Raw genomic sequence first — 27788 nt, forward strand, 5'->3', positions numbered from 1 at the left:
CAGAGACTCTGGGACCAGGAACTGCGCGTGAGCCGACCTCCTGCTCGGTGTTTGACGTTTTCCCAGCAGCATCAGACTTCGGAGCATCCATAGTCAGCTCCAAGTTTGAGCGGGTCTCCCTTTAGCAGCGCACACATTCGCGCTTGCGCAGTCTTCCGAACAGGGAGTCTTCCGCGTCCGGTTGCCATAGAGATCGCAGTTTCCCCCTCAGCCAGGATCTTCAGTTGGGGTAAGGAGGTCCCCACCTTAGGTTGTGTCCTTGGAAACACTGAGGTAAGCGAACCTCGATCCACCTCATTGACCCCCTCTCCCTACCCACAGCCGAGTGTCTTGGGATCAGCCATCAGCACTGATGGTTAGGTCTCCTCTCTGGGACGGCTCACACTTGTTCAAAGTTAACTCTCAAGAAGCCATGCTGAGATAGACTCGGGAGAGGCCGTAGTGGGGACTGGATTGGGGAGTTCAGGAGTGTCCAAGGGGTCTGTGTGGGCTTTGGTGCTCAGCCTAGCCCAGATCCAACTCCATCCGTGGTTGTGAAGGTTTCAGAGGCACCTAGGACCGGTTGTAGGGCCCAGACAGGGAGCCCCTCAGTGTTCAGCTTTGTCCATGGAAGGCAGATATGACAGTGGTTCTTTGTAACATAGTCAAAATGCCCAGGCGTTGGTTTATGGATGTCACACCTGTTTATTCCTTAGGGGACATATCTGGGCTCAGGTATTTGGAAGAATGCTGCTTGTCTTACTTAGGGTTTCTGACTCTGTGATGAAACACCATGACCAAAAAGCAAGCTGGGGAGGAAGGAGTTTATTTAGCTGGCTTATACTTCCTTATTGCTGTTCATCATCGAAGGAAGTCAGGACAGAAACTCAAACATGGCAGAACCTGGAGGCAGGAGCTGATGCAGAGGCCATGGAAGGGTGCTGCTTACTGGCTTGCTCCCCAGAGCCTGCTCAGCCTGCTTTCTTAAAGAATCCAGGATGACCAGCCCAGGGATGGCATCACCCAGCATGGAGTGGGTCCTCCCCATCAATCACTAATTAAAAAAATGTCCTACAGCTGGATCTTATTGGGGCATTATCTCTATTGAGGTTCCTTCCTTTTTGATAACTGTGTGTACCAAGGTGACATAAAATTAACCAGTACAGCACTCTGTGATCCAGCAAGACCAATGAAAATTTCTTGTTTTCAAAAGACACACAGGAGAATATTAATAGCATTCTTGTGATAGCTTTAACTGAGAAGAGTCCACACATCCATAAACAATAGAAAAAGGGTGATTTTTACATAGTCACCTGGCTCACTACATAGCAGTGAGAACGGACGAGCTACATTATAAGCAGTCAGACCACTGTTAAGAACATGACGCTAAATAAAAGGCACCAGATGCAAAAGAATATACCGTGTATGGTTCAAAACCAAAGGAACTTATAGGTAACATTAAAGATCAAGTTAGTGGTCACCCTGTATGTTTAGGAGTGGCAACTAGGGACCAGAAAGGTTTGGCACATTGGTAACATTGATTTCTTGATCTGGGAGCTGGTGACACAGTACACTTGGTTCAGTTTATGATTTATTGCATGTTTCAGTACGAGCGTCACATTTTGATGATAGTGACGATGGCAGAAAGAACCCATCTATTTCATTTAATGCAAAACGGTCTGTGTTTGATCAGGACTTTGGATATCCCAAATGGCCAAACTACTGCAATCTCCACCCAAGTTCCTTCCCGCAGAGTGGTATATTGCTAACAAAAGCCAGTACCACAGAGCAGAGGCCCAAAGGTCCCGATCTGAACGCCTGGTGGCAGAGAGCCAGCGGCTTGTGGATGAAATCGAGAAGACCACCAGGAAGTCTCAGAGTGATGTGAACAAGAAACTTGGTAAGACAATGTGCTTAGTATATTTGTAACCGCATCCTGATGAGGCTCTTGGGGGCTAGTGATAGTGTCATGTTTGGTGAGGCAATGTGTCATTCTTGAAATATGGAGTTAGCCAGAACGTGTTCATTCTTCAGATCCTGTGTTGAAGACCAGTGCCATAGGACAGACACAGCAAGACCATCTGATTTTCAACCATCTATCATCCATTCACCAGTTTGACTCCCATTCATTGATAGCTTGCAGGGACCATACATTGGGACCACCACAGGGAACGAGCAGAGTCTGTGCTTTCACGGGTTCCCACCTTGAAAGGAGAAAGGCATGACAGTCATTGATGAGTACAGGACCAGATGTGTGCTGAGTGAAGAGAGCTAAGCTGGGGTGGGGCAGGCACCAGAGAACTGGGGACGTTCCTAGACGTAAACGTTTGACCTGGGTCTTATAGGAAGAACAATTAAGCCTTAACAATTTCATGCTGAAAAATAGCACTTAAAGAATGTTTGGTCTTGCCAGGCAGTGGTGGCACATGCCTCATGCCTTTAATTCCAGCATTTGGGAGGCAGAGGCAGAGCCAGGTGGATCTTTGTGAGTTTGAGGCCAGCCTGGTCTACAGAGCTAGTTCCAGGAAGGCCAGGGCTACACTGAGAAACCCTGTCTCAACAAACAAACAAACAAACAAACAAATAAATAAATAAGGAAAGAAAGAAAGAATGATGATGTTAAATCAATAAATGTAAAATAAAATGGACAGCGATCAGCCAAATACTTACATGTACGAGCCAGAGGCTATCAAGTAACACAGGGGATGAGGTAAAACAAGAGGGAGGGATGAGGGCTATTTTCAAACTGCATCTTAAATGTCATAGATTCATTGAACAATTTAAAATTAGCTGTTTACACTGGCATTAAAAAAAGTTAAGTTTAAGGCCAGCCTGGTCTACACGGTGAGTTACAGGACAGTCAGGACTATATAGAGAGAGCCTGTAGTAAAAAAAGAAAAGAAAACAACAATAACAACAACAAATAAATAAAAGCCATCGAGGGACTGGCAAGTCAACCTGGTTAGCAACTTGAGTTTGATGTCCAGAACCCGGGTGAAAGTGGAAGGGAAAACCCAGCTTTACAAACTTGTGCTCTGACATCCACATGTATGCAGTGGCACATGTGACCACATGCATACCTCGTGTATACTCGCAAATAACTGCAGCACAAAATAGAAGAAAATAAACCAGAGGGTTAGGGTGTGGCTCAGTGATAGAATATGTTTCTCAGGCTCTAGGCTCTGCCCCAGCACTGAAACACGGCAAAGCCTGTGAAATGCCTCGGAGTAATGCTAGCTAAAGATGTGTGGAAGTTCTTCATTGAAGACTACATTACTGCACCAAGTCAAAGAGGTCAGAAACAAACGCAGGATGTAGAAATTAGTGCATAGAAAAATTCAGTATCTTACTCACCCCAGAGGGTGACTACTAACCTGATTTTCCATGCTACAAATTGACCTATTGATTCAATACAATGCCAATTAAAAACACTACCAGACTTCCTGCTGAAACCAGCAAGCCGCTTCTAAAGAGGTAGAGAGGCATGGCTGGCTTGAAGGAAAAGTTACACCCCAACCCCTGCCTCATCACACATCTGCAAAGCAAATCTAGCTGCGAGCACATCTAAATGAGAAAGGTAAAACCATGAAGCTTTCAGAAGAGAGCTTTTTTTTTTTCCTCAGACAGATTGTCACTCTGTAGAGTAGGCTAGCCTTGAGCTCTCAGTGGTTCTCCTGCCTCAGCCTTTTGAGTCCTGAGATTATAAGAAGAAACTATAATTGAGAGGGTATCACACACCCACAGGAACGACTAGTGAGAAAGAGGGGAAGGAAAAGAAGAGGAAAAGTGCCAAGTGTTGAGGGGAGGCGGAACAAGGAGTGGCAGTTAGACCCGGTTCACTGCGGGTGGAAGGCGCGATTGGTCCGACCACTTGGGGAGGCGGTGGTGGCACCTGCTAAGGTTGGGTGTGTACAAACTTTCACACTGCTCTTGTGCTTTTATCTATGAAACCCAATGTCTGTTTCCTAAAGATCCATGCTGAAGTGTTCATCAGTAGCAGAGCGGGTGAATAGGATCTCCCCACATGCAGCAAGAGCTTAATGCAACACCACAGAGAAATCTCACAAACCCAAGATGTTCAGAAAATAAAAAGGAATACACAAATGGGTACAGACCATATTCTCTCTCTGTCTTTTGATTTTTTTCAAGACAGGGTTTCTCTGTGTAGCCCTGGCTGTCCTGGAACTTGCTCTGTAGACCAGGCCTCAAATTCAGAGATCCGCCGGCCTCTGCCTCCCCAGGCCTGGGATTAAAGGCGTGTGCCACCACTGCCTGGCCACATTATTTCATTTTTATAAATCAAAAAAAATTAATTCACACTGGAGGGAAAGAACCAGGCAGGACCTTTCTGGGTGCTGGTAATATTTCCTGAGCCTGAGCCAGTGGCTTGGTTCTAGTACCCTCACTCATTACATTTTATAAACATGCATACTTTTCTAAAGATGAATTTCCCTTTTTCTTTTCTTGGTTTTTCGAGACAGGGTTTCTCTGTAACTTTTGGAGCCTGTCCTGGAACTAGCTCTAGTAGACCAGGCTGGCCTCAAACTCACAGAGATCTGCCTGTCTCTGCCTTCTGAATGCGAGGATTAAAGGCATGTGCCACCACTGCCCGCCTTTCTTCTTCTTAAAAAGATTTACTTTTTTTATTGTTATGTGTATGCCTGTGTGTCTGAGGATACTTTGTGTGTGCAAGAACCCATCGAGGCCAGAAGAGGTCATCAGATCTCCCAGGTCTGGAGTAACAAACAGTTATGAGTTACCATGTGGGTGCTAGGAACCTGGATCCGAACTCTTAATTTCTGAGCTGTCTCTTCAATCCCAGCCCTTTCTGTACCTTCTCCTCAATCACTCATTAGAAACTGCATCACAATCCTCTTTGTTTTACTAATAGAAATTGTCCCTATTAGAATTTTTTTAATTAATTATGTATAGAATGTTCTGCCTGCATGTATGCCCCAGATCTCATAGATGGTTGTGAGCTACCATGTGGTTGCTGGGAATTGAACTCAGGACCTCTGAAAGAGCAGCCAGTGCTCCTAACCTCTGAGCCATCTCTCCAGCCCCCATATCAGAATTCTTTTATGGAAACCAAACTGTTTGCCTTATATTTTTACCTATATTGCTTTAAGCACCTCAAAATAAATATGTTCCAAGATGAATGTATCAGTGTCCCTCAAAACTTGTTGTATGGCTCCCTAGCTTGATGAGTGTATCTAGGAAATTCTTTCATCAACTCGATCCTTCATCTATTAAACATGGCCAGTATTGTACTAGATGGTTTCAAGGAGGAAGCTGATGAAGACATACTCATTCTAGTATAAAAGAGCATTAAAACCTCAAAAGACGACTAAAATTATTCTGAACTAAGACAGTGGCAGTCTGAATAAAGAGAAGGTGCACACTAATTAGCAACAATAATTTCGAGATAGACTTCAAGAATGGAAACGGAGGATAAGCTGACAGAGGCAGGATGTGGGAGTTGATGCCCAGGGTGCAGAAGTGGGAGCGGTGAATGCCGGGTAAGTGGGAGGTGAGAGAGCCAAAGCTGTGGCGAGATTGAGGGACCTTGGCTTTGGACTGTTCAGTGCAGTAGGTAGTCAATAAGAAATTAGGAGGGAGCGAGAGGAATCAGGGGGGGTCAAAAGCAGTGGTCTAGATGGGTTGGTCAGAGAAAATGGGGAAGGGCACAGTGCGTGGGTCAAGGGTGGGAGCGAAAGCAGTGTCGACATCGTGGAATACAGGAAATGAGGGCTTTGTGGGTGAGGGGCTTCCATCTTATGGTGCTCACCTAAGTCCAGAGGAGGCTGAAAGGCAAGTGAGAAATGTATTTGTCCTGGTGGCTTGAAGATCAGGGATGGCTTCTGAGGTAGCGGTCCAGTAGGGCAGTAAAGAATGCACTGAGGATGGGTGGAGGCCAGCTGCAGAGCGGGAGGACTTTAGTTTGTGTGAGGGATGCAGGCCCTGGATGCAGGCTTTCTCCCTTATAAAACTCCAGCCAAGGCTTTGCCCCCAGGACAAGGATGGGTGGGGATGAAGCAGCGGCAGAAAGTGATGGACATTGGATGTTAGAAACTGGAAAACAAAAAAGCAGCTAGACACATAGGGACTATGGACAGTTGGGGTGGGCCAAGAACACTGGACTAATTAATTCATGCTGCAGAAACCTTGGAATATGCAAAGCTGGGTGCATCCGACTACTGCTGAGGCTGGAGACTCAAGATAGAGCTGGAAACAGAACAGTGTTGGGAATCTTTAGAAAGAGCCCTCTCCATTCATTCCAGCTTGCTCTCATGCCCCAGAACACCCAAAGTCGGACTCAGTGAGCGGCTGGTTCACAGGACACTGGTAGCCTGGCCTGGACGTGTCCTCCCACCCGACAGGGGATTGGAAGATCTTTCATGGAGAAATTAACTGACTTGAAAAGAAGGAACTGCAGATATGTGTGTTCAGAGGGCCTCCAGGGAAATGCCTGGGCCTGGCTTCATGGCTCTGTACACATAGCATTCTAGCGGGCAAGCACTGTCCCCATAGACAGAGCTTCCTAGCAGCATTCCAGCACATCTGTTACACACCTGAGGAAGATTTTTGGCATGGCACACACATGCACATGCATATGTACACACGCAAACATGGAAACTCAGGAAGCAGGACATCACGCAAAAAACAGATCCTCCAGACTCGAGGAAGATGCTGCAGCCTTGAAAGAGAGACATGGAGGGAACAAAGGGCTTTGGAAATGAAAAGCAGGAAAGCAGGAAAAAGTTAGACATCAAAAGAAGCTTTAAAAGATAAAGTTGCACAATTCTCCAAGAATAATGAAAAAGGAGAAAAGAGACAAAAAAAAAAGTAGGAGAACTAGAGGCTCAGTCTGGGAGGCTCAGTCATCAATAGAAACTAGGGAAGGAGAAGAAATTATCCATGAAAACAATTTTATTAAGTTGATGTCTGTTGTCTAGTGCAGTAAGATTGACACCGGTGTAAGATTTCAGAACACAAGGAAAATGGAGGAATTCATAAGATTTTCCAAGAAAAAGAGACAGAAAGATCACATACAAAGAATGGAGGTCAGAATAATTTCACTCTTGTCCACAAAACTCTGAAAACTAGAAGGAAGCAGAGAGACATCAGAAATTTGAATGAAAAGGGCTCATGTACTACAAACCTGAGCACCACACAGCGCCAGTGGTCAGGATAGAAGGAAGGAATGCTCAGGCTTGCAGTTTTTCAAAACCTTCAGCTTCTAACATGTGTCCACATACGTGTCTAAGGGAGTTCCTGGAGGGTGTGCTTGTGTGTTGAAGGGGTGAATGGAGGAGAAAGAAGTACAGCTCAGGAAATGGGACTCCAGCATCTGAGAATTGCACAGGAGGTTCCTGCAAACAAGACCAAAGAGCCATGGACTGATGCAGTGGTGTGGAGTAGGTCCTCTGGTCACAGCAGAAGGACAAAGGGAACCACCATCAGTAGGTTACTAGGTTAGTTGGGATTGATTGACAGGACACTAGCAGTTGTGTCAGAAAGTTTGAGGAGGCACTAGTAATTAATACAAATAGCATGAAGGGGTTACTTTAAAAAAGATTTTACTTTTATGCTTGTCTGTGTGCCTGTGTATGCACATGTGAGTGCAGATGCCTGTGGAGACCAGAAGAGGGCATCAGATCCTCAGAACTGGAGTTACAGGCAGTTTTGAGCACCTAATGTGGGTTCTGAGAGCTGGACTCTGGTTCTTTGCAGGAGCAGCACTGAGTCATCTCTCCATTCCCAAAGTGGTTGCTATAGTAACCATCTTACTCTCTATATGTTTCCTATAACTCAGATATGCACAATCTCATCTTCTCCTTGAAAGAAGTTATTTGGGCTGGGGAGATGGCTCACCGTGTAGGATTGCTTACTCTGAAAGCATGAGGAAATGAGTTCAGATCCCCAGAACCCACATAAAAAGCCAGTTACTGTTTTTCACTACAGCACTGTAGGGGGCAGAGAAAGAAAAATTTGTTAGGGCTTGCTGGCCACCAGGTTCAGTAAGAGAACCTATATCAGAGGAATAAGGCAGAGAGTCATAGAGCAGGACACTCAGCATTCTCCCCTGGCTCTTCCTTGTATGCATAACATATGCACATACCTGCACATCCACACACGTGTGCATATATATATATATACACACACACAGCATGACATAGTACACATACAGATATGCACATGTTAATGCTTATGTTATTTTAAGGAGGGGACATTGATAATTACATAATTAGTACCTAATATGTTTAAGATTCAGATGTGAAGCTACTCATTCCAAATTTGTTAGCTATTATGCAGTAGGCTTTTCTCTCAGTCATCTTTTACTCGTACTGTTTAATAAATTCGCCTTTAGTCAGATGTGATGGCATAGCGCATAATAATCTCAGCCCCTGGTGACTGAGGTGGGAGGACTGGAAAATGCAGGGCCATTTGCTGGGTGTGGTGGCTCGCACGTTTATTCCCAGCACTCGGGAGGGAGAGGCAGGCAGACCTCTGTGAGTGTGAGGTCAGCCTGGTCTACAGAGTGAGTTCCAGGACAGCCAGGGTTACACAGAGAAATCCTGTCTTGAAAAACCAAAAGGGGAAAAAAAGATAGAAATTAAAGGCTAGACTGAATTATAGAGTGAGATACTCTCTAAACAAACAAGCAAGCCAACAAAATTACTTATTTGGCTTACCATAAAAATGAAAGTGAAGTTGGTTGAAGAGATGGCTTAGAGGTTAAGAGCACAGGTTGTTCTTCCAGAGGTCCTGAGTTCAATTCCCACCAACCATATTGACTCAAAACCATTATATAATGAGATATGGTGCCCTCTTCTGGTGTGCAGGCATACAGGTAGGCAGAACACTGTATACATAATAAATAAATACATCTTTAAAAAAAATAAAATGAAGCTTTAATGCAATTATAATCATGCAAAAAGAAAGTTATTCAAGAAGTTTATCATAATATGCTACTGGATTCAAGTGTAAATAATGTTAAAAATTCAGTAGACAGTAGGTTAGTGTTTGATAAAATGTTGATATAAATATATGGGGAGATGGAAAAAGGCTGTTGTTCTGAGTTGTTTTAAAGCAATCCAAGGACAGAGGACACAGCTTCGGCATTATAGCGCTTGCCTAGCATGCTCAGGAGCCTGGGTTCAGGCCTCAGCTCTGAAAAAATGCAGATCATTATCTTTCACCATGAAAAATCACCATAGCATTAAACTGGCATTGAAAGTATCTGGTAAGACAGATACCACAGCAAATCATGGGGGTGTTGAAGTCAGCACTCTAAGAGGTGGCCGTGGGGAGGAGTGGGGAGTCAAGGACTCCTCAGACTGGGTCATGGTGTTTGACTTTCCAAACGATGCACATTTAAAAGTTACAGGATGAGAGCAACAGCCCAACAGCTACGAGTGCATACGGAGCTCAGTTCCTAGAACCATGTCAGGTGGCTCCCAGCTACCTACAACTCCAGCTCTGGGAGGGATCAGAACAGGCGTGCGTGCGTGTGTGTGTGTGTGTGTGTGTGTGTGTGTGTGTGTGTGCGCACCCCCCCACATAACCCCACACACCACAGAGTTATCAGCTAGGGGTGGTGGTGCACACTTTTTTTTCCAGCTGAGGCAAAAGGAAAAAAAAGATCAAAGGCAGCTTGATCTACATAGCAAGATAAATAAATAAATAGCAAGATAATACATAGCAAGACAAATAAATAAATAAACAAACAAATGTTATTAAAATACTGGGCAACTGAAGAATTGGAGTTTAGAGTGTTAAACATTACATTGAGTGTAAGAATTTACACTTTCCTTTTGCTAATAAACATTTGTTTATATCTATTTTTGAGACAGTGTCTCAATGTTGCACAGGTTGGTTTAGACTTATTATGTAGCAGAGAAAGACAGAGAACAGCCTTGAATTTCTGATTCTCCTGCCTCCACCTCCCCAGGCCTGGGATCACAGCCTCTTGCTGCCATGTCCAGTTTGTGTGGGTGCTGGAAACTGAACCCAGGGCCTCCTGCATTCCAGGCAAGATCTTACCAACTGAGCTACAGTGTTCACCATTACTGATCAGCATTTATAAAAATGACACAAGGGCTAGGTGTGGTGAAGAACATCTTAAAGACCAGTACATCGGAGGCAGAGGCAGATGGATTTCTTTGAGTTCCAGGTCATCCAGGGCTACATAGTGAGACCCTGTCTTGGGGTGGGGAGGTAGATAATGGTGATACCACAGGAAGCACAGGTCTAAGAAACGAGAAAATCTCAGCTAGTGTCACAGGGTAGGAGTGGGGCTGGGAGAGCAAGCGAGAGGCCTGGGTTCAGTCCCCAGCACCACAGCAAACACACACACATAGTTGCCTCCACCGAGAGCAGACAAACCCGGCTGTGACACGTGTGTACTTCAGAGCAGAGACTCGAGGAGGTCAAGTTCTGGAAGAAGGAGTTAGACGACAAACTTGAACAGCTCGTGCACCAGACGGACGATCTGCTCACATACAAGATTCGCCTGGAGAAAGCCCTGGAGAGCTTCAAGGAGCCCCTGCACATCACCGAGCGGTGCCTGGCCTACAGGTTAGTCACTGCAGCGGCGGGAGTCGGTGCCAGGCAGCAGAAGCTGACTGCGCTAGACGGCAGGTGTTCTGTTGGGTCTGAGATGGGGCCCGTCATGCCCGTGGTGTCTGTGGAAGGCATGCAGGCTCATGCCTCAATTCTGCTGTCCTCTAGCTAAAACTGTGAGTGTCAATTACAAAATCACAAAATTAATCTTAAAATGTTTCTTCTTCTGTCACCTAAGAATGCTTTGAGATTTATTTTTATTATATATAATATTATATAATAAAATTATTAATATGCATTATGTGTGTGTGAGTGTGTGTGTGTTTTGCCTGCATGTAAGTCTGTCTACCAGGTGTGGGCAGGCCAGAAGAATCCAGAAGAGGGTGCTAGATCTCTTTGGAACCAGAGTTACAGATATTTTTAGTCACAATGTGGGTGCTGGGAATTGAACCCAGGTTCTCTGGAAGAACAGCCAGTGCTCTTAACTGCTGAGTCATCTCTCCAGCCCCCTTTCCCATGACTTTTAAGTCATCTAGATAGGCCAATGTTTTTTGTTTGTTTGTTTGTTTGTTTTTGTTTGTCGTCCCCCTTTGGAGAGAATTTTATTTTAGAGCCTGCAGAATATGATATACTTTTTAAAAAAAGAAAACAAATTATCTTTTTTTTTCATTTTATATGCCAATCCCAGTTCCCCACTCCCTCCCGTCTTCCCATTCCCTTTACCCCCACCCCCATCCACTCCTCAGAGAGGGTCAGGCACATTGCTCTGGGGAAGGTCCAAGGCCCTCCCTACTATACCTAGGTTGAACAAGATATCCATCCAAAGAGATGTTTCCAAAAAATCCAGTACAAGCAGTAGGGATAAATCCTGGTGATACTGCCAGTGGCCCCACAGTCTGCTCCGGCCATACAACTGTCACCCACATTCAGAGGGACTAGTTTAGACCTCTACTGTTCCCTTTGCTGTCTGGAGACCAATGTTTTGTTGCCTCACAGAACAGGTCTTAATACCTAGGCTACTTCATGACTTGAGATGGCAGCCCAAGCCCCAGACATTGTTTCCCCAGCAAGGATGAGCAAGTAGAGATTGGCACTCACCATTTCTCTGTATTTACATCCACTGGCCAGAACATAACCATATGACTACACCGGCTGAAGCCAGGAAATGGTTGTCTTCAGTTGGGACAGCCAGGGGCTCAGCTAAAGTACCAGGGGTCCCATTTCTAGGAAAGAGGGTGAGGAAGATACCACTCTAGCTGCTGGCTGGGAGACATAAGCCTGCTGGGATGCACAGAGTACCCTGCTGTTAGTACAGTAAATTCAAGAATAGGATTCTTCTCTTCTTAGGCGATGCCAGTTTCTAGACCTGTTTTTCTAGTTCAGTTGGAGAGTTATGATGAATTGATGAGTCTGGGTTTCTTTTTAGGCAGGTGCTCAGACTGGCCTAGCAACCTAGGAAAATCTAGAACACCACATCTTCCTGCTTCAACCTCAGTGTTATACCACCATGCCTGGCTCTCCTTGGTGGTTTTGCTCCAGCAGAGCCCTTTCCAACCCAGTATATCATCCACATTGACTTTTTCATTTTTACAAGAGGCTTGCGTAGCCCAGGCTGGCCTCACATTCACTATGTGGCTGAGGATGGTTTTGGATTCTCTTGCCTACACCTCCTGAGTGCTGAGGTTGCTGGCAATGTACCAACATGTCTAGTTTACAAGAAGTAGGGACAAACCCAGGGCTTCATGAGTGCTAGGCAGGCATTCTACTGTATTCCCACCCTCATACTGACATTTGAATGAACTTGTCCAAGTCTTGAGTTTTACAGGTCACCCTAAGCTTCAAACCTTGTAACTATAGCCCTGAATCCCAATAGTCTCAAGATAAAGTTCAAGGCCCTTAGTTTGTCCAGTGAATTCTCCAGGCCCTGAAAGAGAGGAGCTTGGGGGGCTGGAGAGATGGCTCAGAGGTTAAGAGCACTGACTGCTCTTCCAGAGGTCCTGAATTCAGTTCCCAGTAACCACATGGTGGCTCACAGCCATCTGTAATGAGATCTGGTGCCCTCTTCTGGTGTGTAGGCGTACATGCAGGTAGAACACTGTATACATAATAAATAAATAAATCTTAAAAAAAAAAGGAGCTTGGGAGCCCTGAACCCTCTGCAGGTTCCCAAATATGTGGTGCTCCTCTCAGGAGAAACCCAGTTCCCCCATGACCTTAGTTAGCCCTGACCTTGTGCAGCAAGCAGGCAGTGACCAGGCAGTGGTCCCCAAATAGTTTCAGAGAGTATGTGAAGGCAAGGGCACCGACAGCCCACCTGCAGTGTGCTCCTAAACCCAAGGCTAACTATAATGCAGAGAGTGCTGAATTAGTGAGCATGTACTGCGTACCGGGAGGGGTGTGGGGGCGGGGCAGGGACACTGCTTTCTGTCATGCCCATGGCATACCCTACAAAGTACTAATAGTTGTCCCCATCTACAGAAGGGGACATCAAGATACAAATGCTACAAAAATACTCCTCAGGCTCCACAGCAAGTGGCTAGGGGATCCCCTAAGCCAAGTCCTACCAAACAGAATAGTAGTAACAAAGTTTCTGACAGTGGGGTGGTTTTGGGGAGTGGTGTATCTTGGCACTGTAATGCTCGGTGTGTGACGCTGGGTAAGTTACTTCACTCCTCTGAGACTCAGCTGTCCCACATGAATTTTAAAATGCTGAGCAGAAAGGTGAGGGGTGTAGTTCAGTGGAAGCAGCACAGTTGACTAGCGGGCTCCAGGGCCTGGGTTTCTTTAGGAGGGAATTAAACAAATTAAGAGGGAATATTTACCTTAAAACAAAACAATGCCTGTCACACAGCCAGGGCTCAGTGGTGTAATACCAATGTCTGGATTATTTGTTACTAATACCGGAACAGAACTATTTTTGTTCCTTATTTATTTATTATATTATATTATATTATATTATATTATATTATTTATTTTTTGTCTAAAAACAAGACTAGGACCAAGGAAAGGAACACCTGTCTTTGAAATTCTAGGTCAAAGCAGAGTTGTTTGCAAGGAGTAGGTGCGAAGGGGAGGACTTCAGAGCAGGAAGAGGCTGCATGCTCTACAGGACAGGCCTTAAGTCCCAGCCCTCAAGGCTGAGGCAGGAGGATCAGGAGACTAGCCCGGGATACGTAGGGAGACTCTGTCTTAAAAACCGACCAACTAGAGAGCCAGCAAGCCACCAAATGAACAAAAATCAATCAAATCAAAGGGCGGCAGGGTGCGGGGGGAGTGTTCATGTGGAGTTTTCAGGCCAGGTTTCTGCACGTGTGTTGGATATTTTGAAGAGACACAGGCACAAAGTAGTGTCCCACGCTCTTGCCCCTCCCCGCCAGGGAGCAGCGCGTGGGCATCGACCTGGTGCGCGATGTGGTGGAGCAGGAGCTCCTGAAGGAAGCCGAGATCATCCGCGGCGTCATGGATTTGCTGAAGCGAACGCTGGAGGAGACAACGGAGCAGATCAGGTACCATAGACTCTATCCGAGTTGGGGGACCGGGTGTGCAGCACCCCACAAGACCATCTGCGCCCCCCGGTGGAACACTGGCATGGAGTCCGGGTTCCTGCCCCCCCCACTGGCGCCCCCTGGTGACAGGAGAATTGTGGTGGCATCTCACCAGGGTGACTCACTAGAGTCCTTTGTGGTGGCCATGCTGACCCCTCGGTACTGTTTCCAATTGAGGCTTGGTCTCCAAACATCCAAATGGCACGTGTGTGCACTGGGGACATGGAGGTGGGGCATGAGGAAAGACCATGCTGAAAGGACTTAGTTTCAGCTTCGTTTTCCAGGGCCTCTCGGGACCCTGCAGGTGTCACCAGGCCTTTCCCAAAGGAGAAACCTGATTTGCCTTCTTCCTTTAGGCTGAATCGCTCTGCCAAGTACAATCTGGAAAAGGATTTGAAGGATAAGTTTATGGCCTTAACTATTGACGACATCTGCTTCTCACTCAACAATAATTCACCAAATATCAAATATTCTGAGAATGTTGTGAGAATCGAGCCCAAGTGAGTGGGGCCCTGCGACTGGTGTAGGTGGTTCTGGGAATAGCGTCTGCTGAGCAGTTTTACCCTGCCCCTGCCCAGAGCCTTCTCTCACTTTAAGAAAGACTGGCACAGTATGTTTGGAGACTTACAACTCATTCCTTCTTCTATTATAGTTTAGCGTGTGGAGGAGTGTAAAAACTCTAGCAATGGGTGGATAAAAACTTCCCGCACTGGTCCTTCTCTGAGCTACCTCAGATCCACAGAAACACACGCACATCCGACACTCAGGTCCATTTTGTTTATGTGCAAGCATATGTGTCCTTTTGGTAACATCTAATTTGTATTAAATTAAATGTGTGCATTGAATGTGCGTAGATGGGTGGGGACACTGGTGCCCACGTAGAAGTCAGAGGACAACTTGTGGGGGTTGGTTTTTCTACAGTGTATGTCCTGGGGATTCCACTCAGGTTAGTAGGCTTGGTGGCAGTCAGTTTTACCTGTTGAGCCATCTCACTGAACATTTAACTTGCATTTTCAATTAGTGTTACACTGTAGAGCTAACTTTTTTTGGGGGGGAGGGGTTTTGAGACAGGGTTTCTCTGTGTAGCTTTTGGCTGTCCTGGAACTTGCTCTGTAGACCAGGCTGGCCTCGAACTCACTGAGTTCTGCCTGCCTCTGCTTTCCAAGTGCTGGAATTAAAGATGTGTGCCACCACCACCCAGCCCCTGATTTTTTAAAATTAAATATATATACATGAAATACATACAACAAATACTAAATACAAAGTTCGATTCTCGTTGTATTTGTATCTTTTTAATGTATAAAAACATAGAAAGATAAAGAATCTCTAAGCTTACCTTCTTAGAATAATGAATGTTTCTCATGATCTTGAGTAGGTTGAGAGACCAGACACAGTTTAGCTGGTGGCCTGGCTCAAGGTATCCTTAGGTGTACATCAAACTGAGGGCTGGGGCTGCACCCTTCTTAAGGCTTAACTGGGGAGGAATTGGCTTCCAAGGTGACTCATATGATGATGTGGGCCTCAGTTCCCAGCTTTATGAACTTGTCCAAGGACAGCTCATGATGTGGAAACTGGCACCTGCCATCCCAAGTGATGGAAGAGAAAGAGAGGAAAAGGTGGGAGGGAGAGGGGTCTAAGAGAAGTCACGGTGCCTTTTAATCTCCCAGCCTCAGAACTGGCATCTCATCTTTGGACTTGTGAGGAATAAGTTGACAAATTTGTTCTGATCCTTAAGGCAAGGGAGACAGGGACCTCTGGGGATTAGTCAGAGGCTGCTGCTAGTCACAAAGTGGAGAATCCTCAGGGGTCCTCGGGGATAGAGGGCAAGAATGCCCTCCACTTTACTCCCATGGAGACCTTTCTGCCTGCCCCTTCTGCTTTCTCTTCCTCCTCTTCTTCCTCCTCCTCTTCCATTTCTTATTCTAGAGACAAAAAGCTTGTGATGTAACCCAGGCTGGCCTCAAACTGGAGATTCTTCTGTCTCAGCCTCCTTCAGTTTCCTTCTGCCTGATATGTTTTTCTACTCCCCCAAAGTGGACACTCTCTTGACTTCTTCTAATAGGGTTCACGTGCTCCTCCTCCTCCTCCTCCTCTTCTTCTTCTTCTTCTTCTTCTTCTTCTTCTTCTTCTTCTTCTTCTTCTTCTTCTCCTCCTCCTCCTCCTTCTTCTTTTCTTTTCCTTTTTTTAAACTAAATATCATCATATATTCTGTGGTGTGTGCTCATGAATAACAATTTTTAGAAACCAGAGAGATGGTTCAGGAGTTAAGAGTGCTTCCTAACTCTAACAGAGGACCCAGGTTCTAGTCCCAGCACCCACATGGTGGCTCACAAATTCCACAGGATCTGATACCCTATTCTTGCCTCTGTGGGCACCAGGCACACATGTAGTGCACAGACATACACGCAGGCAAAGCACTCATACACATAAAAGTAAATCTTCAAACAACATTTATTAATCAAGTTGTTTGAAGATTTTAATATTAATATTAAATTATTATTAATTAATATTAATAAAATATTAATCAAGTTTGCTAACAGTTTATCAAACTATCGATCTGTTCAACTCCTGGTTTCCCCTCACTCAGAGTGCTAGGCTGCAGCTGCAGTTGCTCTTGTATTTGGTACTGATGCTCATTGTCTCCAGCTGGGAGAGCTTGGCTAAGATCATTCCTTTCTCAGAGCTTGTTTGCTCCTCTGGGAAGTTGGGGTCTTAAAAGCAGCTTAGTAAGCTTCCTGGGGGAGGAAACGAGGTGGTTCCTTTAGGTCCCAGCTCAGTGTCTGGCACAGGCATGGGAGGTTTCCAAAGATACTGTCATTGGCAGACTGCCACTGGCTCTGCCCAATCATGGAAAAACATCCTACATACTTGTGGGGTTGGAGGTAGCTTAGTTTCTAGTAATACTCAGCAGTTGTCCCTGCTCCCCCGGCCCAAGAGATAAACTTGTATTTCAGCTCGGTGAGCCTGGATGACTGGCTGGACTTCTCTAATACCAATGTGGAGAAGGCAGACAAGCAGCGGAACAACTCGATGGCGCTGAAGACCGTGGTGGACCGCATCTTGTCCCAGACGGCCAATGACCTGCGCAGACAGTGTGACGTGGTAGACACGGCATTCATAAATGGGCTGAAGGAGACCAAGGATGTCAGGGACAAACTGGCTGATCATCTGGCCAAGGTGAGGTCCCGGGGGGCACACTGTATTCATGAGGGCTTCTCATGGAAGCACAAATGTCTGTGTGTGCTGGGCCTCTGTTGGCATTCACTCTGCAGAAGACAGGTCGGCAGGAGAATGGAGGCTTGGATCCAGGCATGGCCTTAGATACTCCTCATGGAATATGCAGAGAAGGACCCTGAACTCAAATGAGCTGAAGCACCCAGTTTCTCCAGATCCAACTCCAGCTCCCTGTTCAGCTGTCCTTGCTAGTTACTCAGTGCTATGCTGGCAAATGGCTTCTAGGAGTCAAAAACAAGTCTCCGAGGTGTAGAATTCCCATGGTGTAAATATGCCCACTGTGATCCGTTTCAGAATCCCTGTTTAACAAAGAGCTGGCAGAGTCCCTGCAAACTTAACCATCCGAGTCCACAAGATCTAGCTCCCCCACACCTTCCTTGTTTGAGGACCTGGTGTCCCGAGCGCAAGTGGTCAGTCAACAGTCTGAGCTCAGAGACATAAAGTAGAGTCTAGTGGGACAGGGCTTCGCTTCGAACGACAAAGATGGAGACCCACGTTAGAATCTGGCAGTGGTGAGCTGAAGAACTTAAGCAGATCCTTCTATCTCTCTGCATCCCTTGGCCACGCTGTAACATGGGGATCATACCAGAGTTTCTGCAGCCGAGAGAAACTGAGGCTTTAGTGCAGCCATGGGTAGGGGTGATGTGGGGTAGGGTGTGTGCGGGTGTATAATACAAGCCATGTTCCTCATCTGTGCCTTCTAGTAGCTCCTTCTAAGACAGTAAAAAGAAGTAGGTGAAGTCGGGCAGTGGTGGTGCACCCCTTTAATCCCAGCACTCAGGAGGCAAAGGCAGGTGTGGTCTCTGTGAGTTCAAGGCTAGCCTGGTCAACAGAATGAGTTCTAGGACAACCAGGACTGTTTCACAGAGATAACCTGTCTCAAGAAAACAAACAAACAAAACAAAACAAAAGTGAATAAAATTGATTTTATAGTATTTTACTTAACTTTCAATATAAAAATGATTTTAACATGTTATTAGGTAATTAACACTTTGGGGCTGGGAGGTAGCTAAGTAGGTAAAGTGTTTGATGTGCAAGCATAAGGAAATGCCTGAGTTTGGATGCCCAGCATCCATGTTAAAGGTGGGACATGGACCACACATTGGTGGATGCTAGTGCTGAGGGTCTGTCGTGGAGACCCAAGGGTATGGAGGGCTTGTTGGCCAAGTCGTCTTGCTGGAGTGGTGAGGTCCACATTCGCCGAGAGACCCTGTTTCACAAAAGAAGGTGGAGAGCAATAGGGGAAGACACCAAGCATTGACTTCCGGCCTCCATATATACACACATGGGCATGTGCACCTGCATACACACACACACACACACACACACACACACACACACACACACACACTTTAAAATCTATCAATCTAATGCATACAGGAGCTAGTATGGTGGCATATGACATTAATCCTAGTACTTGGGAGGCAGAGACATGCAGGTCAACCTGGTCTACATAGCAAGATCCAGGCCAGCAAGGGCTACATAGTGAGACGCTATTTCACAAAGCAAAACTCTAACACATACAGTCTCTTAGTGTACTACAAACCAGTGGCTCAAGTTTAAAGGCATTAAGAGTTTGTGGGTAACCATTTTTCTGTCTTTAGAGTCTCCATTTTCAAGATCCAATAGAGACACAGCCACCTGACTGTGGGCAGAGTTACGTGAACAGAAGAATAAGCAAGCAAGGGCTTTGAGTGACTCTGGGGTCCCACATCCCCATTTAGAAGCCTTGGACCTAAGTCCCACTAGGAAGGGTCCCACTTGGCCTCCATTTGATGGGGACATCCCTGGTCAGGAAGAGACTTTGCAAGTTGAAAGGACTATATTCAGTTCTCATTTTGTTTGCAATGAGGCAACTGCTTACTTAGTGGGCAGAGCATGTTTAATCCTCTGAGAGATTTATGATTAAGTAATAGTGTTTAAAATAACCAGATGCACAGGTTGGTAAATGTTTTTCTATAAAAAAAAGCAAATAGTAACTATTGTAGGCATTCTGGGCCAACAGGCATTAATCATCAGTTTTATAGTGGTGTTTATACAGCAAGGAAGGCAACACATTTCCAAAAATTCTTCACTGACAGAAATTCAGTAGTCGCAGTAATCACAGTGATGGAGTATAGTTTTTAAGCACTGGTCTCCTTATAAGAGGAAAGGAATTCTGTTGTGAGGAGAGAGCATCTTGCTTTGTTCTGATGCAAAGTTAGTGCTTCCTAGGAAATCCCTTGTAAGCATTCGTTTGCCCATGCCGATCTGTAGCGAGCTGTTACATAATTCATCTAAAAATATCATTTCTTTCAGCTCCATTCTGCCAGATGCTGACAAAATGTGTGAGCAAATGGTTTTAATTGGCTGTGTTCATTTCTGGGGGAGCGCTTGTGGATTTCTGTCAAATGCTTCTCCTGATATCTGCCTTTTAGCATGTAAATCTCTCCCAGCCGAGGGTGAGGTCGCTGCTTCTTCATTGGGCTGTTAAGTGATCTCTGAAATGTGAACAATTCCTTTGGCTTACTTTGAGGTCGGAACCCACTGCTGGGAGTTGGAATATGTCATTGCAGATCTAGGCTTTAACTTTGATAGCACGGAAGCGTGAGAGAAGCTTGACCCCAGGTGCAGGCGAGGTGGGTGCATCCTAAGTTGCGCACCTCAGAGCTGTCTTGCCTGGAAGTTTTAGGCCAGGCTCGGGGAGGGCTGCTTTTGAGGTCGCATTGTAAGCTAATTTCCAAAAGCATCCAACATTTGTTAGCAATGGTGGAGGTTTCGTCTTATGCGGAAAAATTCCAATCTTAGCCCTGGGCTAAAATAAACCATGAGGAAATGTAAGCATGGCGAATTCACTCACGTGCAGAGCTGTGGAGCCCACAGAACTTCTGAGCTGCTGCTTCTAAAGAAATGCGTGACGGTCAAGAAATAACCAAGTTCACTGTTGAAGTTAGTGCAATGCCACGTGACAGGCCCAACTGTTTTATGCAAAGTACATCTAAAAATTACCATGTTTATATGTGTGTGTAGCATATGTGTACTTGTATGGATGTGTGTTCACATGTGGAGGTCAGAGGTTGACTTTGAATGCTTTCTTCCATTCCTTGCTACTCAACTTTTTGAGACCAAGGCTCTCACTGAACCCACAGACTAGTAAGCTCTGGAGAGCCTCTGATCTCTGACCCCCAACCCCAGTGATGGGGTTATGTGTGTGCTCTGCCACACCTGGCTTTTTATGAAGGTGTGTGATGGGGATCTGAACTCAGTTCCCCATGCTTGTATGTAGGCACTTCAGCGGAGCCAGCCATCTCCCCAGCCTCTCCAGAGCACTTCCTAACGAACAGTACAATGACTAAGCATTGGCTTTAAACAACTTACATTTTCACAGGCTCTGTAAACCTGTTTAACTCAGCCCATTTCTGCTAAACATGTATTAGTACCACAACATCTGAGCAGATTCTACTTCAGATTGTGTTTAATTAGCAATTTCTGAAGTAAGTGTGTGCATGTGAGTTGTAAGTGCATGCGTGTGTATAAGTGCGTGTGTATGCATGAGTGCATGTGTGTGTATGAGTGCGTGTGTGTGTATGACAGATACTTTTCTCTATTACTCTTCCCCTTATGTTTTTGAGGTCTTTTCCTGATCCTGGAGCTTGCCAGTTTGGTCAGACTGGCCGGCTGGTTGGTGGACTCCAGGGAACACGTAGTCTCTGTGACCATTCCCATTATCAGGGCTAGAGAAGAGCACCTCTGCTCCCAGCTTTTTTTTTTTTAAGATTTATTTATTAATTATGTATACAGTATTCTTAGTATTCTGCATGTATGCCTGCAGGCCAGAAGAGAGCACCAGATCTCATTACAGATGGTTGTGAGCCACCATGTGGTTGCTGGGAATTGAACTCAGGACCTTTAGAAGAACAAGCAGCGCTCTTAATCACTGAGCCATCTCTCCAGCCCCTGCTCCCAGCTTTTGTGTGGGTGCTGTGGATCTGACCTCAGGCCCCAATGCTTGCCCACAAGCCCTTTACCACTGAGCTGCAGATCACTTTTTTAGCTTTTTGAAAATCGTCATATCGTGTAGAGATTCAGAGGCTGGATTCACATCCAGCTCAGCACTGACATTCTCCAGTGAATAGCACTGAACGGTGTTAGAACGCCTGACAGCTCATTATGGGAAGAAGAAAACCATGTGAAACTGATTGTTACACAAAAAAGTGATTACCGACTGGTGAGGGTATGGCTGGAAAACCAAGGAGCTGTGACTGCCTGTCTGCCATTGACCGTGCTCTGGGCAACAGTGCAATGCAATGACAGCAACACACACAGTCTGTCAACATCTCTTACCTCTGTCCTTGTTCAAAAGTGGCCACAAATAAACCAACAAGCGTGACCATGTCCCAATATGACTTTATTTATGGATGCTAAGAATGGTGATTTCTATAATTTCCATGGCATATTCTGCTTTGGATTTTTTTCAGTCCATTGAAAAATAAAGCATTTCATAGAATGCAAGATTGGTCATGAGGTAGGAGAGATTTCAGAACATCCATCTGATAAACCAGAGAGGGTTCTGGGCAGACACCCCACTAACAACACTCTCCTGCTGTGGCTAGGCACATGCAAAGATGCACATCATTGTGTGACATCAGGGATTTCAAACTAAAACAGAGAAGACCCCAGACGACAGTGCCGGATGCTGGCCAGGGTGTCGGCCCAAGCCCCTGTCTCACGCATGGCCTGTGGGCATGCAAAAAGGCCTGGTTCCTCACAAAACTGTTCACACCTTGGTATTTGTCCCGCTGAGATGAGAACTTCCGCCTACAGAGCTAGTATCTATGTAGCAACTATTTGGCAGAAGGAATAACTGTCGTGAACAAGTTTCTCTGAACACACTTCCTTTACTTGCTATAATCAGACATGGTTTACCTAGTTGGAGAATGAGTTTTCTTGCTTGGTTCTCATTCCAGGAGATTTAATTTTCACTTCTTGTCTCAAAATTTAAAAAAAGTATTAAAATATGCAATTAAGTAATTAACTTATCTACAATCTTAGTGAAAATGTTAACGTTTTATTTAGTTATCATTTACTCATCTTTTTAGTGTGTGTGTGTGTGTGTGTGTGTGCCTGTGCATGACAGCCTCACACCTACATGCATGTACGTGTGCATGGCGGCCCAGAGGATAAAATGCGGAAAGCCAGATCTCTTCTTCTACCATATAGGTTCTGGAATTGAGCTCAGACTGCCAGGCTTGACTGCAAGCGCCTTAACCCCCCTGGGCTGTTCTGCTGGCCCTGAAATTTTATTTTGGAGACAATATTAGGATGTTTAAGAGAACATATGATTCGTCTTTTTTTTTGTTTTGTTTTACTAATTAGATTGGCAGAAGGTTTTCCTCTTAAGACATTTAGGTATCAAAATATGCATCGGTTTATAAATGCAGCTGTGAAAGACCAAGGGTTTTAGCTAAGTTTGAAATTGAAGCAACAATTGCAACAAAGTAAAAGGGATTGACATTTGCTAAATTCAAAATAATCATTTATTTAGTTTATGTGTGTGAGTGTCTTGCCTGGGTATATGTCGATGCCTAGAGTCCACAGAGGCTAGGAGAGGGCATCAGATATCTAGGAACTGAAGTTGCAGAGGTTGTGAACGACCATGTGGGTGCTAGGAACAGAATCCAGGTCCTTTGATAGAGCAGCAAGTCCTCTTAACCGCCAAGCTGCCCTTACATTTGCTAAATTTCAAATACTGTAGTATCTTTTTAAAGATCACTTTCAGTTTTATTTATGTGTATGTGTGCCACATGTGTGTGGGTTGCCTGAGGAGCTGAAGCTACAGGATTGTGAGTCATCTGATGTGGGAACTGGGAATCAACTTCCGTCCTCTGTAGAATCAGTAAGTGCTCTTAACCACGAAGCCGCCTCTCCAGCCCTGAATTTAAGTCAAGTTAAGAAGCAGCTTGAGAAAATCTAAGTGCAGTGTATAGAACTCGTCTGCATTCTAATCTGAATAGGCCGGCTTTTAAAGCATGGATTAGTGGAAAGTAGAGTGCAGTACATGAGGCAGCGGTCTGCGGCCTGACTCCTGGCTAGCTTTACCCGAAATAATTACACGGAAACTGTATTCATTTAAACATTGCCTGGTCCATTGGTTATAACCTCTTATTGGCTAGCTCTTACATATTGTTTCAATCCATTTCTAATAATCTGTATGTCACCATGAGCTCGTGGCTTACCCGGAAAGATTCAGCATATCTGACCAAGCAGCTTCATGGTGGACGGCTCTCTGCCTCTGCTTCTTTCTCCCAGCATTCTGTTCTGTCTACTCCACCTACCTATGTTCTGATCTATCAGTTTTCTTTATTAATTAACCAATAAAAGCAACAGATAGAAGACTCTCCTACATCATTTCCCCTTTTTCTGTTTAAACAAAAAGAAAGACTTTAACTTTAACATAGTAAAATTACATATAACAAAACAGGTATCAAGCAAGAATTAGTTACAATATTTATATCTACTGTATCTTTTATTGTAACTAAGGAAAACTATAACTATCTATACATTCTTCAACTCCATCAAAGACTCCAGAAGGATATAATATTATTTAAGTAAACAAGAAGTAAGCAACTTCCAAAACTCTAGAAATGACAGAGACATCTTGCTGCCTGGACAGTCACCCAAAGTTCCTCTGTACCGTTGGGGTATCCATCTTCAGCCCATATAGTAGGCCATAGTATCCAGAGACATTTCCATGAAGCAGAAAATTTCAAAGGCAGTTCAGTCACTATCTGCTGTGTCCTGCAGAATGTCTCGCAGATTCTTTCATGAATCAAGAACCCCGAAAGACCATCTCATCTTTAGGCAAGTTTAGCAGTCCTCTCTCTGTGGGTTCTTTGTGTTCAGTTTATGCAACAATCCAGGCAAGAGCAGTTTCTTGCCCAAATGGCTAACCAACTCCAAAAGGAGCCTCTTCGATGCCCATCTTCCTCTTGAAGTAGATTAGTGCTGCCAGGAGCAGATGTGTCTCATTGTCATGAAAAGCCCTAAGTTATTAAAACATTAAATGCCATATTCTGTAGTCTTTGAAAGATATGAAGAACGTCTATCTAACTGAAATATATCTCTACATATCTAGAAAATCTAACATGACTACAAGCTTGACTATTATTATTGATGATTATCCATTAACCTATATTTCTAATTATACATGACATTTTCAAATGAACTACATAATCATAATACCTTAATCAAGATTAGAAATACATATACATATAACAAAATTGACCTTAAAATCTATACCAATGCAAATTATTCATATCCATGTCTGACCTAGCAGCTTCATGGTGGGCGGCTCTCTGCCTCTGCTTCTTTCTCCCAGAATTCTGTTCTGTCTACTCCGCCTACCTATGTTCTGATCTATCAGGCCAAGCAGTTTTCTTTATTAATTAACCAATAAAAGCAACAGATAGAAGACTCTCCTACATCAGTAGAGGGTAGGTCGTCAAGTCAATAAGGAACTGTGCTCTCGGGGTGACAGACAGACCGTGGGTGTACCACATGAAAAGCAGATTCCTCAGTTTAGAAACATAGACTCAAATATTTGACCCTGAAATTATGTAATATGTGATGTTTACTTTAAAATAATTAGGCTGCAGCCAGGTGGTGGCAGCACACACCTTTAATCCAGTACTTGGGAGGCAGAAGCAGGTGGATCTCTAACTTTGAGGCCAGCCTGGTCTACAGAGTGAGTTCCAGGACAGCCAGGACAACACAGAGAAACCCTGTCTTGGAAAAACCAAAATAAAAATAAAATGAAGTAAAACAAAACAAGTAGGCTAACGGGTAGGAGTGGGGAGAGAATCTTGTGAATGAAAGAAGACTGGGTGTCTTTGTTTGTTTAGATTTCATTTTTTGAGGCAGGGTCTTATGGTGTAGTCCTGGCTGTCATGGAACTCACTACATAGACCAGTCTGGCCTCAAACTCACGGAGATCCGTCTGCTTCTGCTTCCCAAGTGCTGGGGTTAAAGGCATGTGCTACCATGCTAAGTTAGGCTATCTATCTATCTATAGATGGAAAAGAGGTTCATTAGCCTACCTATCTTTCAGTATGTGTGCAATTTTTCATGATGAAAAGTTGAAAAAAAAAACTCAAGGAGAAAAAAATTTATTTTTTTGCAGTACTAGGGATTGAAGCCATGCAGGCTGCGTGCCTCCTGTCAGGGAAGGCTTGATGACAGGATCAGGAGACTGATCTCACATTTTCATCCCCACACAGGGAGTAGAAAGAGAGAAAACAGGAAGTGGGATGAGACCATAAACCCTCAAAGCCTACTTCCAGCAAGGCTTTACCTACTAAAAATTCCATAACCACCCAAACAATACCACCCAGGAACCAAGTGTTTAGTTTTTGAAGGGCGTTTCTCATTCAAACCACAACAATGGTCAATCCTTTGCTGAGGACATTCTCCGGGGAACTCACACCATTTGTGTGATGATGTAAGTTGGGGGGGGTGCAGTCAGATCAGCTTGGTGCCTGGGGTTTCATAGCTGGGTGAGCGTCTCCGCTTTGGCGACACGTAATCAAACTATCTGGGGTTCTGCTTAGGTGGGAAAGCGAGGCTGGATCTTCTGAATGCACAGGCTGGGTCTTCTGAATGCACATGGTCACGATTTCCAAGGAGCACAGCCTCACTTACTCCAATCCTTTCCGTCAGGTTATGGAAGAGATTGCTTCCCAGGAGAAAAACATTGCCAGTCTTGAGACCGCCATCTTGGACCAAGAAGGACCTGCTAAGGTCGCGCACACGCGCCTGGAGACCAGGACGCACCGGCCTAATGTGGAACTGTGTCGTGATGTTGCCCAGTATCGACTGATCAAGGAGGTTCAGGAGATCAACCAAAATGTTGCCAGGTGGGCCAGGCCCTGCCGGGATGTGACTTCAGACCGTGTTGTAAATTGCAGGGAGGGGCATGACCAAGGGTGCTGCTGGCTCTGTCACATTGCAAGGATGCCCTTACTAGACACCAGGCCTGATAACTCCAGCCAAGGCTGCTATTATCCGTGAAGCAGATCTCAACCCCAAGACATTTTGTTATAAAGTCCAAATGCAGATGTTTAGGTAATATCTGCCACTCTAAATATTGGCTTTTTTCCCCAGTGGTGAAGAAAAGCTCAGGGCCTTGTACTCGCTAGGCAAGAACTCTGCCACTGAGACCAGTGCTTGCTAAGTAGTTGGGGCTGGCCTCGAACTTTCTATGTAGCCTAGGCTGGCTTTTAAGCCATCATCCATCCCTTGAGTGCTGGGTTTACAGATAGTATACTGCTACATCCAGCAAATATGTGTCGTCAGACTGCTGTGGCCACCAGCCAGAAAGCACTGCCTTGATCAGCAAGCAAGGGGATGAGCGCTATCAGTTTGGCTGACTATCCAAGCACATCACCCTGCCCCTGGAAAAGGTGGTACAGAGCAAGTGATGGTTCTCCATGCTCTCCTCCTCCTCCCAGGTTAAAGGAGACCTTGGCTCAGGCTCAGATAGAGCTGAAGGCGCTGTACCGCAGGCAGCTGGCCCTGCAGGAGGAAATCCAGGTTAAGGAGAACACCATCTATATCGACGAGGTGCTGTGTATGGCGATGAGGAAGTCCATCCCCCCTCGCGATGGCGACGACCATGGGTCCTGGGAGGGGGGCATCCGAGCGGAGGCCATCTGCTGTTAGATGCTGTTCAGATTCTCATTAAACCACATCATACGACAACAGTAGCACCAAACTCGTGTTTCGTGTGGGCAGAGCTTTGGGGAGCCTGCCACAGCCTCTTGGCAGGACATCTCAGGCCCTCTGGGGCCTGTGACTTGGGGACAAGGTTCTGTTCTAGCGTGGCTGTTGATGAGGTTGATATTTCACAGTTCTATGCTACCTATTAGAACCTGCCATGAGGAGCTCACGGGACTTGGGGCCAGGAGAGGGAGCCATTGGAGATCCATTCTACTTGCATGCCCAGGCTGGGTTTCCTACCCAGACATACCCTTTCTTTCTCATAGAATGGGATGCAAACACTTCTCAGGGGTCTTGACATCCATTTATCCTTAGGAAACAATTTGCTACAGGCTTAGATGCCCCCTCTCACCTCCTGGCAGTTCATTACAAGTCTATGCAAGTGTTACAGAAAGAGATCAAAGAGAAGGTGGTTAGGGGCTCCTTTCTCTGAGTAAGTAGAAGATAGGCTAAGGCCAAGGCTCTCAATTGTCTAAAGTTCAGTCTGGGAGCAGGGACGTGTAGTGGCAAGCACAACAGCTGGTGCCTGTGGCTGTGAGGGCAGAGAGGAGATGTCCCTGGCTCAGAGGCTTGGGGGAGGTCCCCAGAGTAGCAGTAGTGACTTTGTATTTGCTGTAGGATTCCTACACACAGAGCCGCAGTCTCTGATGGACAGCTGGGAAAGACAGCAGCCTGGGCTGGGTTGGGAAGGCAGTGGCATGCTTCAGCGCC

The 27788-nt window shown here is 45.4% G+C and overlaps 1 protein-coding gene across 3 annotated transcripts; it reads left to right on the top strand.

Moving 5' to 3' along the window:
• Tekt1 (tektin 1) lies at nt 1-27059 on the top strand. Of its 3 annotated transcripts, none has more exons than XM_087910350.1 (8): nt 6-229; nt 1673-1879; nt 10395-10560; nt 13923-14051; nt 14447-14590; nt 17045-17267; nt 26019-26215; nt 26810-27059. In XM_087910350.1, exons 2-8 carry the CDS (start codon nt 1690-1692, stop codon nt 27018-27020), a joined length of 1260 nt encoding a protein of 419 aa, XP_087766476.1. In that variant the 5' UTR covers nt 6-229; nt 1673-1689; the 3' UTR covers nt 27021-27059. The 3 variants fall into 3 exon arrangements, with proteins under 3 accessions (XP_085551385.1, XP_087766476.1, XP_048304621.1); XM_048448664.3 differs by having other exon boundaries at nt 13-273; XM_085695259.2 differs by lacking the exon at nt 14447-14590 and having other exon boundaries at nt 1-273.
• Nucleotides 27060-27788: the final 729 nt, after the last annotated feature.

Source organism: Myodes glareolus, chromosome 9 (genome assembly GCF_982192425.1).
Source record: "Myodes glareolus chromosome 9, mMyoGla1.1, whole genome shotgun sequence".
In the NCBI taxonomy this organism is placed as follows: Eukaryota; Metazoa; Chordata; class Mammalia; order Rodentia; family Cricetidae; genus Myodes; species Myodes glareolus.